General features: G+C 41.8%; 1 protein-coding gene across 1 annotated transcript in view; it reads left to right on the forward strand.

The window, feature by feature from the left end:
* LOC110983030 (E3 ubiquitin-protein ligase PDZRN3-like) overlaps window positions 1-15,929 on the forward strand; it is a 169,201-nt gene that overhangs the window by 130,888 nt on the left and 22,384 nt on the right. The window contains exons 4-7 of the mRNA XM_022241894.2: window positions 2,839-3,092; window positions 3,587-3,725; window positions 6,036-6,128; window positions 15,381-15,443. Coding sequence (XP_022097586.2) covers window positions 2,839-3,092; window positions 3,587-3,725; window positions 6,036-6,128; window positions 15,381-15,443 — 549 coding nt within the window. The remainder of the gene's footprint in view (window positions 1-2,838; window positions 3,093-3,586; window positions 3,726-6,035; window positions 6,129-15,380; window positions 15,444-15,929) is intronic.

A 15,929-nucleotide genomic window follows, 5' to 3' on the forward strand; every position in this document is an offset into this window, starting at 1 on the left:
GGGGGGAGAGTAGGGTGAAAAGGAAAAAAAATGAAACTGATTATATATTGGAAACGGTGCGAGGATTTATTCACGCCGGAGTCAAGTGGTACGAGTGGGTGCCGTCAGAGTTCGGGTCAGTGAAGGGTGTGCGTTGAGCTGCAACTTGATCTGTGTGTGCTTGCTGCTGTGGACTACTTCTGCCAATGATGCTGCAGATGCAGTTGCTTTCACAATTCCTCTTCTGCTGTTTGATCACTTCCTGTCATCTTGGCAGTGAAAACTTAAGTTTGGGAATAACATTATTGAACAGCTGCAAAAACTTCTTACCAATTTGATGTGAAATTGCAGTTCTGAAGAGCAGACGGCCGTCTTGCCACTTCACATTGTTACAGTTTCTGCAGGATTTGTGACAGGCTAGATATTTTTCTTTATCCACAACTGTTGCAATCTGGTGATTTCCAGTGGTCATTGATTTTTATATCCAATCAAATGTTCCCCAGGCATGGGAAGGGGGGCTGATCAAACGGGCAGAATTTCTGAAAGAGCCATGCCCAGCTTTGAAGTGTGATCTGTTGTTGGCAAATAACTGCGAGGAGCTTCCCCAAGCAAATCCGGCTAAATAGGGCCCCCCCCCCGCCGAAAAGCTCCGGCTAATCCCCGCCAACAGTATTTCCATTCTCTAGAAATCATAATGGGACAATGAGGTGCCGAGCAGCTTAGAGTGCTAGGGCAAGGTGTGTGTGTCGGCACCCTCTGAGACTTAACATCCACTGACCTAAATTACAGCTTGATGATATTTATATGGCCCTGGGGATCTTCTAGCTTAGCCAAGAGTTGTAAAGGAGCAAGACAAGTCACGCTTTCCTGAAGAAAATACTGTTTCAGTGTGTACCAAGCTTGTTAAATGGCTGTTGTCAGGTACAAGCTATGTAATGCCTTTGTCTGGCATTGTTTGAAATTGCTTATTCATTTGGAAGGAGAGATATTATTTTCTTCTTTGACATGACTCCAGGACCAGGTTGAACCTTAATTCCAAGTAGGTCAGTGATAGATTGAAAAAAAATTGTCAGCCCTAATATAGCTGACGAAGTGTCTGTTTCATGTATAAGCCCTTAATTGATAAAATCAGACGACCAATCAATTCAGTGTTACTCCACATTCTCATGCGCATTGCATCCAGAGCCAACTCAGATCATTTTGGAAGTGTTTGAAGCTTTTAACCTGTTGACCCTGTCATTAATGGGACCACAAATTTCATGTGACTTGATTCTCATACCTAATCCGTACCTTGTTAGCTCTTCAAAATCTTGAAAAAATTCCTGAAGCCTCACAGTATTTTGTAGATGTCAGACCTATTGATATGCCCCTCTGTTTGGTGTTCTGTGGACTTCTTCTCATCTTCTGATCTGTCTTCAACACATCTGTATTGGCATTTTCACGCCAGCCTGTCTTCAGACAAGTTCATGTCACCAGTGTGTATGAGTCCCATCCCAGCTTTCCAATTTTAAAAGCCACCAGAGGCCATTATTTAGAGGCGGAGAGCTTGGGTGTCATCTTTTGTCATCCAGCTGTTTCTATTGCAATTCACAGATCCCGCAGTCTGTGTAGAAATTTATAAAGCCAGAGAAAATTCAGTCTTGCATTTGTGGTGGCAATGTTTTGGGGGGAATATTGCTGTCTGGAGCCCTGGGGAAATGTCACTGCCAGAAAGAGGGCTGTGTTTTCCTCAGCCTTCTTAAATTCACTACCTGTGTCCATCCCCCTTCGGCTTCTATTTGCGATTCATCACTCTAAAAAGTGCTGTATGCAAACGGGCGATGACAGTTGGTTTTTTCTCTTTCACAAGCGTCTGTACTTGTTTCCTTTGACCTTCCACTTGCCCCCATTAACACATACCTCAGGACTCTGTCAGTGCTCCAAGTCCAGTGGTTGCCAGGAGCGTGGCGGAGTAGAAATGATCTCTAAAAAGCTTTCCAATGGAGACCCTCCGTTGGTTGCCCGGAGATGGTGCCTTTAGCTGATGTGGGAGTCAGTGGGGTTTGGTGTGCTGGCCGGGGCACGTGGGGACTGGCAGTCCACCTCTTGGAGTAGAAAGGGAAATGTGAAGTAAATTGCCACTGGCGGGCACTCAATATGCTCTGTCTGTGGGAATTTACATAGGAAGCTGCAGGTTGTCAAATTCAGGCTGAAATAGCCAGTGTGATGTCCAGTGCTGCAAATGTAAAAATTTTCACATTCTGTTATTGCTTCACAAAGTTGTCTTTTGTCTATAAACAGAGAACATGAGGCATCTCTGGAGAACTTTGCCCTACAGGGCAGAAAATGTAATTCAAGTGAAAAGCAAATATGCATGCACAGTATAATGATGAATGAAAAAATTTTCCAGAGTGGCATGGAGTCGGTGGCTTCTAAAAATGCTTGACTGGTTTTTTTTTTATCTAGAAATGCCAAAAGTATTTACCATGAATACTGGGTGCTGAACACAAGTGGTTGTAGGCTTGATTTTGTACTTAACCTGACAGTAATTGTACATGTAACGCTTTCCCTTGGTTGTGTTGTGAATGGAATTCAGAGCCCTGTATATTTACCATAAGCAGCCAATACATTGTACCTTGAAGGTCATAAACTTCTGTGAAGATGACACTGACTGATGTCTTGCAATAGGCAGTATATGCACATTATCAAAGAGGCCATTGGGTCCTTCATGCTTATTCTTCCCAAAATGTCTTACCTTGGTTACTGTGTTCAAATTGATAATTTATTTTACATTAACCATAGAGAAATGTTGGCACAAGCTTGTTGATCATTATTTAAACTATTTTAATACTGTTGTGTTTTGTTTTCTTTTTTTTTAAGGTAAACGGTGTGGACCTTTCCAAGGCCACCCATGAAGAAGCTGTGGAAGCATTCAAGAATGCCACAGAGCCCATCATCGTACAAGTCCTGCGCCGGGCACCACGGAGCAAGGTGCCAGGCGACAAGGAAGGCACGACGGCACTGTGCAATGTCGGCACGCAGACGGAGCTGCAAAGTGAGGACCTGCTGTGGAAGGTGTTGCAGCGGTGCCCCAGCCCACTAGAAACGAAGAATGGTGACCTGGACATGGATGGGTAAGCCTCGATCATAACCAAACTTCTTCAGTACTTCGTACTTGGACTAGGCTAAGTTGCCGAGCAGCATTAGAAGCCATTATGTTGGTGGCACGATGCTTCTGGGCAGGTCATACATGCATGTTACATGCCTTTCCAACCAGTCTGGTGTTGTTACTGGCCAAAAACCGTTCATGTCTCAAGTTTTTGAATGTGCGCATATCAGTGGTGCCACCACAGTAACGTTGTCTCCTTAGATTACTTGATCTCTCTCATTCAGTCATCCAGAAGCCTTCATTGTTCACAAACCCAGAGCCACTTTCTTCGGGCTTTAACTTTCAAGAGACAATAAGCCTGATGTCAAGTAATTTTAGCACAGCTGTACCATCCTCAATCCCACAAAATCTTGGAGGGCTGGGCATTGAGGAGGAATCCCAGGTTTAGATGACGGGTTTTTAGAGCTGTGAGCTGATTTGTGAGAACTGAATGGATCTTTGGGCCATTTTGTTTGACAGACTGTGTGAGATATCCCCCCAGGAGCAGATGACGGTCATTGATGATGACCTGATGAATGACCTAGATGCCATGGACAATGTGGACATTCCCATCTTAGATGAGGATGGAATGGACAAAGCCTATGAACTGGAATATGAGGTGAGAAACATGGCCAGCCATATTGCCTGTTTTATACAAATCCCACAGTGTTTATGTAATGCACGTTTGTACAACTATGAGATACATTGAGTTTGCTTTTCTTTCATTGCTCAATTTTGAAAAGAGCATCTTCATGGAAACTCAATGTTTTTTTTCTTCAGTTGTTTCATTGGTGATAACATTACTGTACACAGTTTAGAAATTAGCGTGTAAATTTGATCAATTAAAACAGGCTGTTTAGACAACTTATGCCAAAGCCTTTTAATCTTTTCCAGTAATTATTCTTAGAGTTTGATTTGACACAATACATGTACGTAAAATTCTGTAACATGAAAGCATGAAAATTTGATGAAATGAAATGCAAGATAGAACTTGAAACTCTAGTGTCAAAGCTGAGTTGAACTTGAAGATGTACAGTAGGTTAAAGAGTGGCAAAGAATTTTGTCCAAGTACAGAAATGAGCTAAATTGGACACTTGGCCTCTCAACTGGAGATCCTTTAACAGGCAATCTGATACTGCAGAGACCTGACTTCTTAAAAGCCAGAATATCCCAGGCAATTTGTTCAGTGGTGGTGCTTGGTTTATGGCCTGTCCCGGTGGATCCCTCAGGTTTGCAGGAATGAGAGATGTTTAGGGAAGCTGAAGTCGTAAATTCGCTGGTTTGGAGCCTGCCATTTGCAGTTGTTGTCATGTGCTTCTCGTGGGCTCCATGAATCCGTGGTTGTCAGATTTCATGAAAAGTTTTTTAGAAAAGGAACTTGTTTGGTCTGTCTGATGATGCAGAATGTATTGAAGTTGATGCGGGAGCAGTTGACATTTGAAAATACAGTGGAATATTTATATGTAAAATGTGTGCATGCAGTCAGTGTTAAGAAAGACGTTGCTGTGGTAACCCTCCATGGCAACGTCTAAAAGTGCAGATCACAATAGAAGGGAGATGTGGATGAAATTGCATTAGAGACGGCTCCTGAATGCAATAATGGAAGACAAGACAAGAATTTTCTGGTTAAAAACCAAACATGAGAGCAGGAATCAGCGTGCAAAAGGGAATGCTTTTTTTTTTCACCAGCCAGCCATCCGTGAGCGAGCCGCGCTCAAGGGGTACAGTTCGCCTGCTAATGCGTCTGTTGTGTGGCTGGCTATTATTGGTCATTGGCGGATGCCACAATGGTCCGATCAATGAAGGAGTTCAATGGAATGCGAGTGGTGAATTAAACCAAACCCAACCAATGTCAATTAGCGAGGGGCTCACCCCAACCCCATGAATAGCACCAGATATTTTATTGATTTGGTTAAGCACACGCACAGCATACAGATTGAGCAAAGCATATATACATGTACACACACAAATATCATTAATATGTGTGTGCATAATTTTAAATATTAATATTTGTCATATGAGACAAAGACATTGAATTTATTTGTAAGTATGCTCAACGTTTTGTCGTTTTCCAAGGTCCTGTTTTGCTTATCCATTTTTCAGAGTCTTTCATTCCCTTTGAGTTGTTCAGAATTCTCCTGTGTTCTAAAAGCATTCAGATTTGCAATAGGTCAGATGCAGGTCAGACATGAACCATACATGTATGTCTGAAGGTATTAAGATGTGTACATGTATCCATAGTTATGGATGGCATCTCATCATTACAGTTAGGCTTTTTTATCTTGGATGTTTCAGTATACGAGCTGCCTGTGTGTGGTCAACCAATCTTAGATTAAGACTTAGCTTAAAAACATTATTGATTGTAAGGATATTGATCATCTCATGTATGCCGACCTTTATTTTTAACTGAGAATAACAGACTTTGCATTTGCTGTTCCTTTGGCAAACTGTTTCTAATTAGCATATACATGCTTTTATAGTGCTTGAATTGCCTGATGTATAATTTAGCCAATGAGATATCCTCATGTGCCCAGCAGAAGGGCGTAAGCGCTTGACACCCTTTTGCCGGGAAGCATGATCACTGCAAAAAACTTTTTCCGACAAAAAAAGGACAAACGTATGCAACTATTGTATTTTAATGAAATATGAAGATTTCTTGACAAAAAGTAGAAAAAAATGCTCAAGTCCTTTAATAAGTTGTTCAAAGGTTGCTCTTTGTACAGCCCAGGTTGATTTTGTAGTAAGTTATATCCGTTTTTATTAAATAAAGAGAGTGTGTTTCTTACGCCCTTTTGCTGCTAACATTTTTTCTGCTGTGATCATGCTTCCCGGTAAAAGGGTGTAAGTGCGCTTACAGCCTACTGCCGGGCACCCAACGATATGTAGCTTTGCATTGTGTCAGATATTTGTTCTGATTTTTTGGTTCTAGGATGTAACACTAAGAAGAACTTCTGATGGTGCCAAACTTGGTCTGACTTTATGCTATGGTACGGAAGAAGACACGGGGATCTTCATCAAAGAGGTAGAATTTTTTGTAATTTGTCTACTTTTTTTTTTTCAAATGTTGTAAAGGACAAATAGACTACAGAATCTCTGGATTATTTCAATTTTAAGAGAGTCGAATTGCAGAAAATCCTGCCATGTCAAAATGCACTTGCCATGGAACGTAGTAATGGAAATTTTGTAATCACATTGCATGGTAGTTCACTTGTTCGGGGGTGTTTACTCCAATAGCCTGGCTGTTGAATGAAACTGGTCCCAGGTAGGCATGAAATGGTTTGCATTTGCTCCAGTGTAATACCCATTGGCTTCTGTAAATGGTTGGTCTGCTCCTGAGGGAGAGGTGGTCTGTCACCCAAACTTGTTATCACACCTTCTAAAGGCTGACAGTTGGTGGGGCCTGTTACCAGGCTGCCACAAATGTACAGGGTGTCAGTACTCCATGAATTTGCATTGGTTTGCTGCTGTGTATCTATTCATAATGTTTTTGCCCATAGGGACCATAAGCTCCATGCTGGTTGCCATGGCAATGTGTGATTGGCCACCTCTTGTCTGTACCTGCATGTTCATGTACTTACATGGTGCGTTAAATTTGTAGCACTTGATGACGGGATTTTTGGTGTTTGCTGAGATATTGAAGTACATACTTGCACTGACCAAAAAAGCAAGAGCACAATATTGTATCACATTATGTAAGGAAAGGAAAGTTGAGAATTATCCAGTAATGAGCATGTAAATATGAATAATGTAAATATGAGGGGTGGTCTTTTACTCCAACTAGCCTCCCCCCCACCCCCACCTCATTCACTCTTGCGGTTAAGGGAATGTTTAAGCTGTCGATGGAAATAACCATCATGATCAGGGAGATACAAATGTGAATATCTAGTCCATGCCTTTTTACTTACTGTGAGGGCTTGTGAGTTCATTGAATTTTTTCATAAATAAGGTTTTCAAAGAGGAGGATTTTTTCTCCTGACCATTCCAAAAGGAAAGATACCCTTCAAAGGGCAAGAAAAACTCCAGTCGTCAGTAACCAGGCTAGTTGGTGATTCCTCTTCATCTGTCACTGATTACAGGCGAAAGCTGTTATGGATCAGTACCTGGCTGTAGGGGGATTTGGTGGCATTGTGTTTTGATCGCCCTTGTTCATGATTCCACTAAAGAAGGGTTGAATCATCGGTCGGAGCTGGCTTGATTGCCTGATGTCAATTTCAGAAGGGGGGGGGGAGAAACTGGGTCTAGCGATCTAGTTACCAAAGTAATCCACATTTAATAAAAAGCCAAGCTGTACTTTACCTCCCACTGTCGATGGATAGATTGGAAACACGAAGATTGGACTCTCTCCAAATAGGAAATTGCCTGTTTTTGGCCCAGTTCGCCATTTGTTCAGGTTGTGGATTTTACGGTTATTGCTGGCAATGTTGTCCATCAGATTTTGGAAATTGCTCTTTGGGGTACAGGCACGTTTCTGGGTTTCTCAGTGAAAGTTTTGCAAGATATTTTAAGTGAATTAATTATTATTAAGAAAGTAACCAAAAAGGTTTTGTCCTGACTGAAATATAAAAATATGGAGAGAGTTGTTTGGTTGAAGACTAAAAATGAAGCAAAACAAAACAAAAACTTTCACCTGGTACATGTATGTGCCTAATATTCTGAAGAAAGACAAAAAAAGCGATAATTTCTTGTAGAGACACGCATACTGTAAGAGGCAACATGAAAGGCACAGTTCTGTTTGTTCTTTGTTCTGCTTTGACAGGATACCGAGTTAAAGAGGTTGATATTTTAGATAACCTTGTTTCCAATTGGTTATTCAGTGGGAAAACCTTGATTGGTTAGTCCCTGGATATTAATTTAATGTCAGCGGCTTGACATCAAAGCGTGGCCACCTGCAGTTAACTCAATCATGCCTGTCCACCATGGCCCCCATCTGACCACATTCATCCTGGCCAGTAATTATCTCTCAGTTTTAAAGGAGAAAACGGACTCCCTGTGTTGAATTTCAGGGAGTATAAATTTTTACATGGAATCTGACGTGCTCTTTCCGCCAAGTGATGTTCTTTGTGGTGCTATAAGGAAACTATAATATTTCCAATGATTGCAAATTTTTTCATCATAACATTTACTTTGGATTTTTATTGGTTGCTCCCAATATTGCTTTAGTTTTTGCAAATTGTGGGTTTGGTTTTTGTGTAGGGTTTTTTGAAGGGGTAGGTGTTATTGTTTGGTTCAGTTTAGTTTATCAAGAGTTTCATTTGCTCTTGATGAAAACATGTTTTCGTAACCTGTATTTTGTGTCTTGTTAAACATTTTATTTGTCTTTGCGTCTGTGCAGAAAATTCAAAACAAGTGTTTACCCCGTACACTTATGCAATAACCAATCGCTGTGTGTAATTTACAACATTTCCAGTAAATACAGATGAAATTTGCCGCAATTGACCAGCGAGGACATGAGTGGTCCTCACGCTGAACAAGAACAACTGATTATGTATGGATTTTTACAAGCAGGGCCCTGGCCAAATTGCTTGGCATGGTCACTGGTTGGATAATTAAGACTGCTGGCCTTCCATGGATTATGCCGCCTTCAGATGCATTTTTGTTTTCAAGTTGGTTTTGGAGCAATTAGGACTGAAGGGATTGCGGACAGGTTTGTTTTTCCTTCCATTGCAGGAGAGCCTTAATGAAACTGTTTTGACAACAAACGGAGCATAAACAACGTCCTCCACCAGGAAAACAAAAAATCCTGATTCATTTGCAAATTTGTGTATTGAGTAGGAGATGTTCACTTGTTTTTGACTCATTTGTCCTTTCTTTCTACCAGTGAATAGTTTGCCACTAAATGTGCGTATGTGTGCTTTCTCAATTGAATTTCCAACCAAGCTCAGAAATATTACTTGAAATTTCCTATTGACTCTATTTTGTAATCACCTTTCACAACCATATCAGGATTGATGACTTCCTGTATTGTAGAGACTCTTCATCGGAAAATCTAATAAGCTGTATAAATGATTTCTTCTTAAGGGCAATTACTAACAAACAAATTAATGAGTCTATGGTGGTCAATATCTGTTCACGTGATAGAAGTCAGAGCAGTGGTTAAAGTGAAGTCTGTTGGTACGGAGTTCAGATCACAGATGAGAGTCAGTTTCAACCATGTGCTCTGAAGTTTACTCCCCGAGGGGAGAGCCCGTGCAGTCAACAAAAATCCCAAATCAAGGCAACTGTTGGAATACAGGGACAGCTTTGAGAAGGTAGCCCAAGAAGATTGAGTAGGTAAAAGATGGATGAGTGCTGTGGTATTGAGCCCACCGGCCTCGAAGACACCCAGACCACAAGATGTTGGGAGAACAGATCCCCTGAAATCTTCCCTCACCAGGAGAGCATTCATGAGTGCCAGGGGGAGGGGGTTGATTTAATGTTGGAAATGTCTCACTGGGGAGGATTTTAGGGCTTAGAATGGAGTGCAAGGGGGCGCGTGCCCCTTGACCCCCTAATGTTGGTGACTACAGGATCTCATTGTGCTCGTGGAATTTTATGGTGGTTCAAGTGAAAGCGTGAAAGAGCATAAAATTTTTCTGAAAATCAGATGCTGGTACACTTTGTCGCTGGATAATGGAGCACTCGCTTGATTCTGTAAGAGCTTGATGGCATTATCAGATTGTTGATGGTTGGTCCGGCTTCTCCTGTCAAGTTTGGTCCATTCTACCGCTGAAGGCTGTCTTCAAACCTGGCTTCATAGTTTGAGTGTCAAAGTCACAAAGGTCTGGCAGCTGGCAAGCCTCAATCCAGAAATCAGACAGTGAAGGAAGAAAAGATCATTGAAGCTTACTTGTGGATTGTGAGGAGCTTGCTTTATTCTTGCAAAGATCTTGGTCCTTCCATTTAAAGGGATTTGAATTCAAACAAACAACATGGGAAAACAACATTTTGCATTTGCAGTGGAACGGTGAATAAAGTCAGTGGTACAAAGAGTACATGTACTCGATGGTGACACACATACATGTACATTTCCAGCAGCAGTTGAGTGCACAGTACTTTGCAAGCTGTAAGTTTGTGAACAGGCTGTCAAGACAGAAACTGCTTGCAAAGATAATGGCCTAGCCAGCTCGGGAGAAGTCAGTGATGATGTACGTATTCCAACACCCTGCCTTCGTGCAGGAAGCATAGGAGATGTGGTTGAAGATGTGTATCTGGACATATTGATGTGTGGCTATGGAAACCGTTAACAGGAAAGTTTCTAGTGTCAGTTCCATTGGAGTCTGTAATGCATTGAGTCACATCAGTGTGATGCATTACTGCGTGCACGATGTACATGCCTGCCCGGGCCCAGAAGTTGTCTGGCATTACTTTCCGATTAAAATGAAGTTGATCCGTAATTCTGATGTTTAGATTTGGGTTTGCTGCCTCGTATTCCATCGTTGCAGCAGCGGGGTTTTGGTGAGCATGAGTTGATTCACCCCACAGATGAGCTCACAGAATCCATGATTGATTTTCAGGAGGTTCAATCACCGGCCTTGGCGCCAGGCTGAAGTGGGATAGCACTCCAGGCGCGTGTTGTCTAATGGTGACACCGTCTAACGAGTGAGGGGTGTTCGAATCCGTGCCAGGGCACTCCAGTGCAGCAGTCTCCGTCAATCGCAGCATCTCAAGAGCCCCCCAAAGCTTAAGGAAGCAGCATTGTCTTGCTTTTCTTCATCTTGGCAGCAGTGAAGACAAGGAGATGAAGTGGATCTGTGAATGACAACGAAGCATTGACCCCGCTCAGAGGCAGGGATTCTCGGAGGATGAAAATGAGCCAAGAAGTTTAGTTTGCCCTCCCCTATTTTCATTCAGCATGGCTTGTTTTCTGTTCAGGCAGATAATTGGTCACCATTCCACTTACCACTGACACAAGAAGGCACTTCTCGTTTTCCTTATTGCGCGTAGATTTTTGGATATCTGCAAAGTGCACAGTTCCAGAAGCCTCATAGCTACACTTGGCTGTAAGTGTCAAAGTGTCAGGAGGTCAAAAATACATGTAGCTTAACATCAATGTGTCCTTTTCCAGAAAGGAAGAATAAATACTGAAAGATGGTCAAGAAACATTTGGAAAGCCAGTGTTTAGTAAGACAGAAATAGACATTACAAACTCAAAAATTTATAGCTATTCTACACTATTGTTATGTTCATGTTCTCGTTAGGAATGCCTTGTGTTTGTGTCCACAACATGGAATGTGTCCAGGAAGAGGTTCTATGAACATTTTCATGTCGTAATGTTGTCTGGAGCTTTGCCGTGTATCGCAACATCACATCTCCAAACTGTCAGATTGCAGCCAGGGCCACGGTCTGTATCTGATCAGAAATGGATTCTTGAGAGCCGACATCTAAGTAGAAATCTCCCCAGCCAAGAGAGAAGCGGCTTCTCCCGGTTTCTCTCTTGTTCTTGTGGTGCTGTTTATGTCGAGGTCAGTACTGCATGCCTCAAAGACAGACAGTTAAAAAAATGGAGGGAGAACAGAGAGTCCGTGTAATGAAATCACAGCCGTGGGAGATCAGGAAATAGAAAAAAACAAAATGAAACGAGACTCGTGCACTGTGAACGTACAGTGTTTGCGAGAGCCAGTGTTTTGAAATTGGGTTGCAAAAAGCTTAATTAGATAAATCGGACTGGGTCCTGCAGAAATGCTGCGGGCAGGCCATGTCCTTTTCATCCTAGAGACTATATAGTGGCGGGAGTTCTGTTTCCGACTTCGAGGTTTTCTACAAAGACACGAAGGGGTGTCGGGTTGCAGACAGTGGACGGGATTTAAATAGGGACTTTCCTGTAAAATTTTTCTTTAATCCAGCAAACATGTTTTCAGAGAAGTGTTTTTTGCACGTTTAAGTTTTTTCATAACTGACGAGGGGATGGATCTGCAAAAACAAAAGTTATGATGACATCTCATTCTTTGAAAAGGGAATTTGCATCAAATCTTCCTTTGTAAAATGTCAACTAAACTTAATAGTTATGTACCTCACTGAAGTGTTGGCATTTTTAGAAAATGTATTACCGCTTGTCATGTTTAAAATCTGTGACTACCAGTTCCCCAGCTGACATTCTGTCCATTTTGCCAGGTTTTTCACAGTTACAGGTGTTTCTCTCTTGTGTTTATTGTACAAGAATTAAAAAAAAATCCAGTGCATTTCTTTTGTCACACCTTTAGCGTTAGGTTTGACTTTACAAGTCATTATATGTTAATACCTGAATATACATGTATATATGCAACTGGGTTTCGATGCATTTGTGGCAAAATAAAACTGTCCCGCTAATTGCCTAGTTGGCACAAGTTGCACACATCCCCTGAGGATATGAAAACCTGGCTCCAGCCAGCAGGGGCTGTGTGGACCAATTCCAATTTATCTACGATTCCGGCTCAGATCTCTCCAAATGTTATTAGTTTTTAATCTGTTGTGCTTCCCCCTGTGCAGAGAAGAGCCTGATTCAGGAGGGATGAGAAAGATAGGGAGGGAAGGAGTTGGACCAAACAAATTCATTTTTGCAGACTGACTACACAGCCCCCGGGGTATTTTCCTACACATTTGGGGTGTACGGTCTATGGGGGTCAAAGTAGGTCAGCGGCAACCTGCAGGAAGAACATGAAAAAAACAGAGAGAAAACACACACAGAAATTTTGACAGAACCAATCTCTTAGGGTGAAAAAAAGCGAGAATGAGAGGATTGTGTGACTGGAGGAAAAAAAAGGAACCCCGGAAGAGGACCGAAATTGTGAATCCCGAGGCTGTTTTATCAACAGAAAACGAAAGGGTGCAATTACGGTTTGGGACAGAGACCGATACAAGCCGGAAGGACGCTGGCTGGGGACAGAGAAGAAATCAAATTAGGCAGAGGCCGCAGCGCGGGGCGACAGTGCAGCAGTGCAGCGTGGGTTACCTGCAGGGAGGAAAGACGGCTACCTGTGAGATAATGCACAGCATTGGCCGCTGGTTACAGGTGATCTGCTTGTCAGTTAGCCCAGGTTTCAGCAACACCTGCGTCGCTCCTCGGACAAATTCTCAAATTAAATACAGGATGAGAGTAGCTAGTTGCTGTCTTTCAATTTGCTGACGTGTACTCGGTTTACAAATATGTGTTAAACCATCGTACATGTAGAATGCAAAGACGAGGAAAACCCAATTTACTTTTACAATGCAACTGTAAACTATGCTAAGAAAGATTTGATTGGTTCCAGAAGCTTTGTAAAAATGAACTTCTTATTCTCTTTAAGTTATTAACCTCCTAAAACCTTCCTGAAACTTTAAATGTTTGCTACGGTACTTACATTTTTGGTGAGGAAGCAGTAATTTCCATATAGATGAACTTTTACGCAAACACACCTTATCCATATAGATGAACTTTTACGTAAACACACCTTAGTTAAGAATTTGTTTACTCTCTAATTAAGAAGAGCTTTTAGATTTGACATGATTAGACACACAGGTACATTCCAGTTAAGCCACGTTTAGTTTTCAGAAGATATCTTTAGAATATGGATGACTGTTTTCTTGAAGGGGGATTTCTGTTAAACTCCATTACATTTTGGGAAATTCATAAATATGCATCAGTCACTTGAATCAGAAGATACAATCTCTAAAATGGAGAGGCTTAACGAGTCAATCAGAGTTTGGATCATGAGTTGATGAGTCAAGTCACAAGTCCAGTTGCAAGCAGCAAGGGGATGACCAGAGACAAAGACAAGGTTTTTTTCACAGGTCAGTCGGGACTTAGCTTGAGGGTGGAGGACTTGTTATTGACTTGCATGGACTTGACCATAGCAGTGGTAGAAATTGCATAAAAGGTTCAAATAGCCAAGGAGCTTCCTAGGAAAAAAAAATAACCAACATTTTCCTGCCTTGTCCCAAGATCACCTTACAGAAGGCTAGTAATCTGGCCCAGCAGACTACACTTATCTGTCAGACAGCAGGCAGAAACACTTTTGACACCTCGCTAGAGCAGTGACAGCCAAGCTTAATGGTCTGTGTAACGACCCCGATACCATAAATCATCCAGAATTTCAATTTGCAATTTTCTTGATGTTGAAGAGCAAGGGAAAACTTAGCCCGTAGCTTACGAGTTGTACATCTCTTGATAGCTGTACATGGTGTGGCCCCATTGGTTGTGGATGAAGTTGTGTCTGTGATTGTGAGGTGGAGGGTAAACTTCAAAAGAAATGTACCAAAATGTGATGATGGATAAATTGGAGTGCACTTATGTTAACGAGTGACAGCTTTCTTGCCAATTTGTATCTGACCGTATTCATCAAGTCTGCAAGTCAAGGAAGATTAACGAGAAAATTGAATTTTTGTTGGTAAGAGCATTATCTAATAGATTACGAAGGTTAATGTTAATTTACAGAGGGAAATGAGAATTGCAAATGGTTAAAGCCGGTCAGCAGAAGCAGAGGTTGAGTTTTATTTTTAGTGCACGGCATCAAAAATCCTGCTTAACACAAGACAAATTTGATTCATTACCATGTCTCCTGCGTCATCTCCCCCCCCTCCCCGACCAACGCAAATTCATTAAACTTTAAATGTCAGCTTCTGGCTGCACAGATCCTACAGAGAAAGTGTCCCAAGACCACACAACGCTGTTAATGATTGCCCCTTAATCAGTGTGATAAATGCAAACTCTACGTGGGACGCCATTTGGATTTACCTTGTCCCTGCTTCCTTGGCTCCTTTCTTCCTGTTACTCAAGAGGTCCCCTCCTCGTACTTAATCATTGCCAACAACAAGAGACGTGGAGAGAAGGAAAACATCCGACATTGTGCGCCCTTTCCGTGCGATGAGTTTTGCACTATTTAATTTCCCACCACTTCCCTCCTACAAAAAAAAATTATAAGGAAGACAGGTTCTTTGGATCTTTATAAAGGAATTGTGTGGTGATCTTGTGGTGAGAATCAAGAAGCCTGTATTGCAAATTTCTTCAGGATTGAAACTTCAGAGGATCCATGAATGTTGTCCGTACCGGTAGTCTGCTTGTGAATTGACGTACGGAGTTGTAGCACAGCTGGACTTCTGCATTAACGTCCATGGTTCAAAGTTTGTTTATGATGCTTTATAAAATTTTATATTTAAAATGACAGTGTGGTATGGGACATTAATTAACAAGGTCCCCATTTTGACAGCTACCTTCATGTCCAAGCTTTTACAAACGATCATTGCTAAGCCACATTCACGATATGGCTGATGAGTTTTCTCTCCTTTTTCAAGTCTTGAGTGACATTTTGTTTCTTTTTTTTTTCATACATGTTGACTGCAGGTTGATCCAAACAGCATAGCCGGAGAAGACGGCAGAATCAAGGAGGGTGATCAGATATTGCAGGTATTCACTTTACCTTCCAATTAATTGGATCAAGTAATACAAACCTCCCTCCTTCAGGATCCCATGGTCCCACCCCTCCCATCAGAATTTGGAATTTTATAGTGTTTAATAGGACCACATGAAACAGCTGTACAGTCACAGGACACTACGGTGCAACTGGGACTAGGAACTTTACATGCCCATCATGCACATGAGCTGCATTCTGGCCTCCAAAGATTGGCACATGGTAACTTCAATGTTAGATATGAATGTGATATCCAGTTGGTATTTAGAGATCATTGGATGTGTCATCTGGGGGCCTGTTTGATTCACGCGGATCCAAATTGCGATAAGTGATCCGATGTTGGTTCACTGACACCAGAACCTACATAATGAATGGATGGAACCAGCGTTGGGATCACTGATCGAGATCCAGATCTGTAGGAAACAAACAGCCCCTATGGTTCAGAAGTTTTTTGGACTTTCATTGGAGTGACAATTTTGGAG

This window comes from Acanthaster planci, linkage group LG04 (assembly GCF_054643075.1).
Source record: "Acanthaster planci isolate LZ-2023a linkage group LG04, COTS_SCS, whole genome shotgun sequence".
Lineage (NCBI taxonomy): Eukaryota > Metazoa > Echinodermata > Asteroidea > Valvatida > Acanthasteridae > Acanthaster > Acanthaster planci.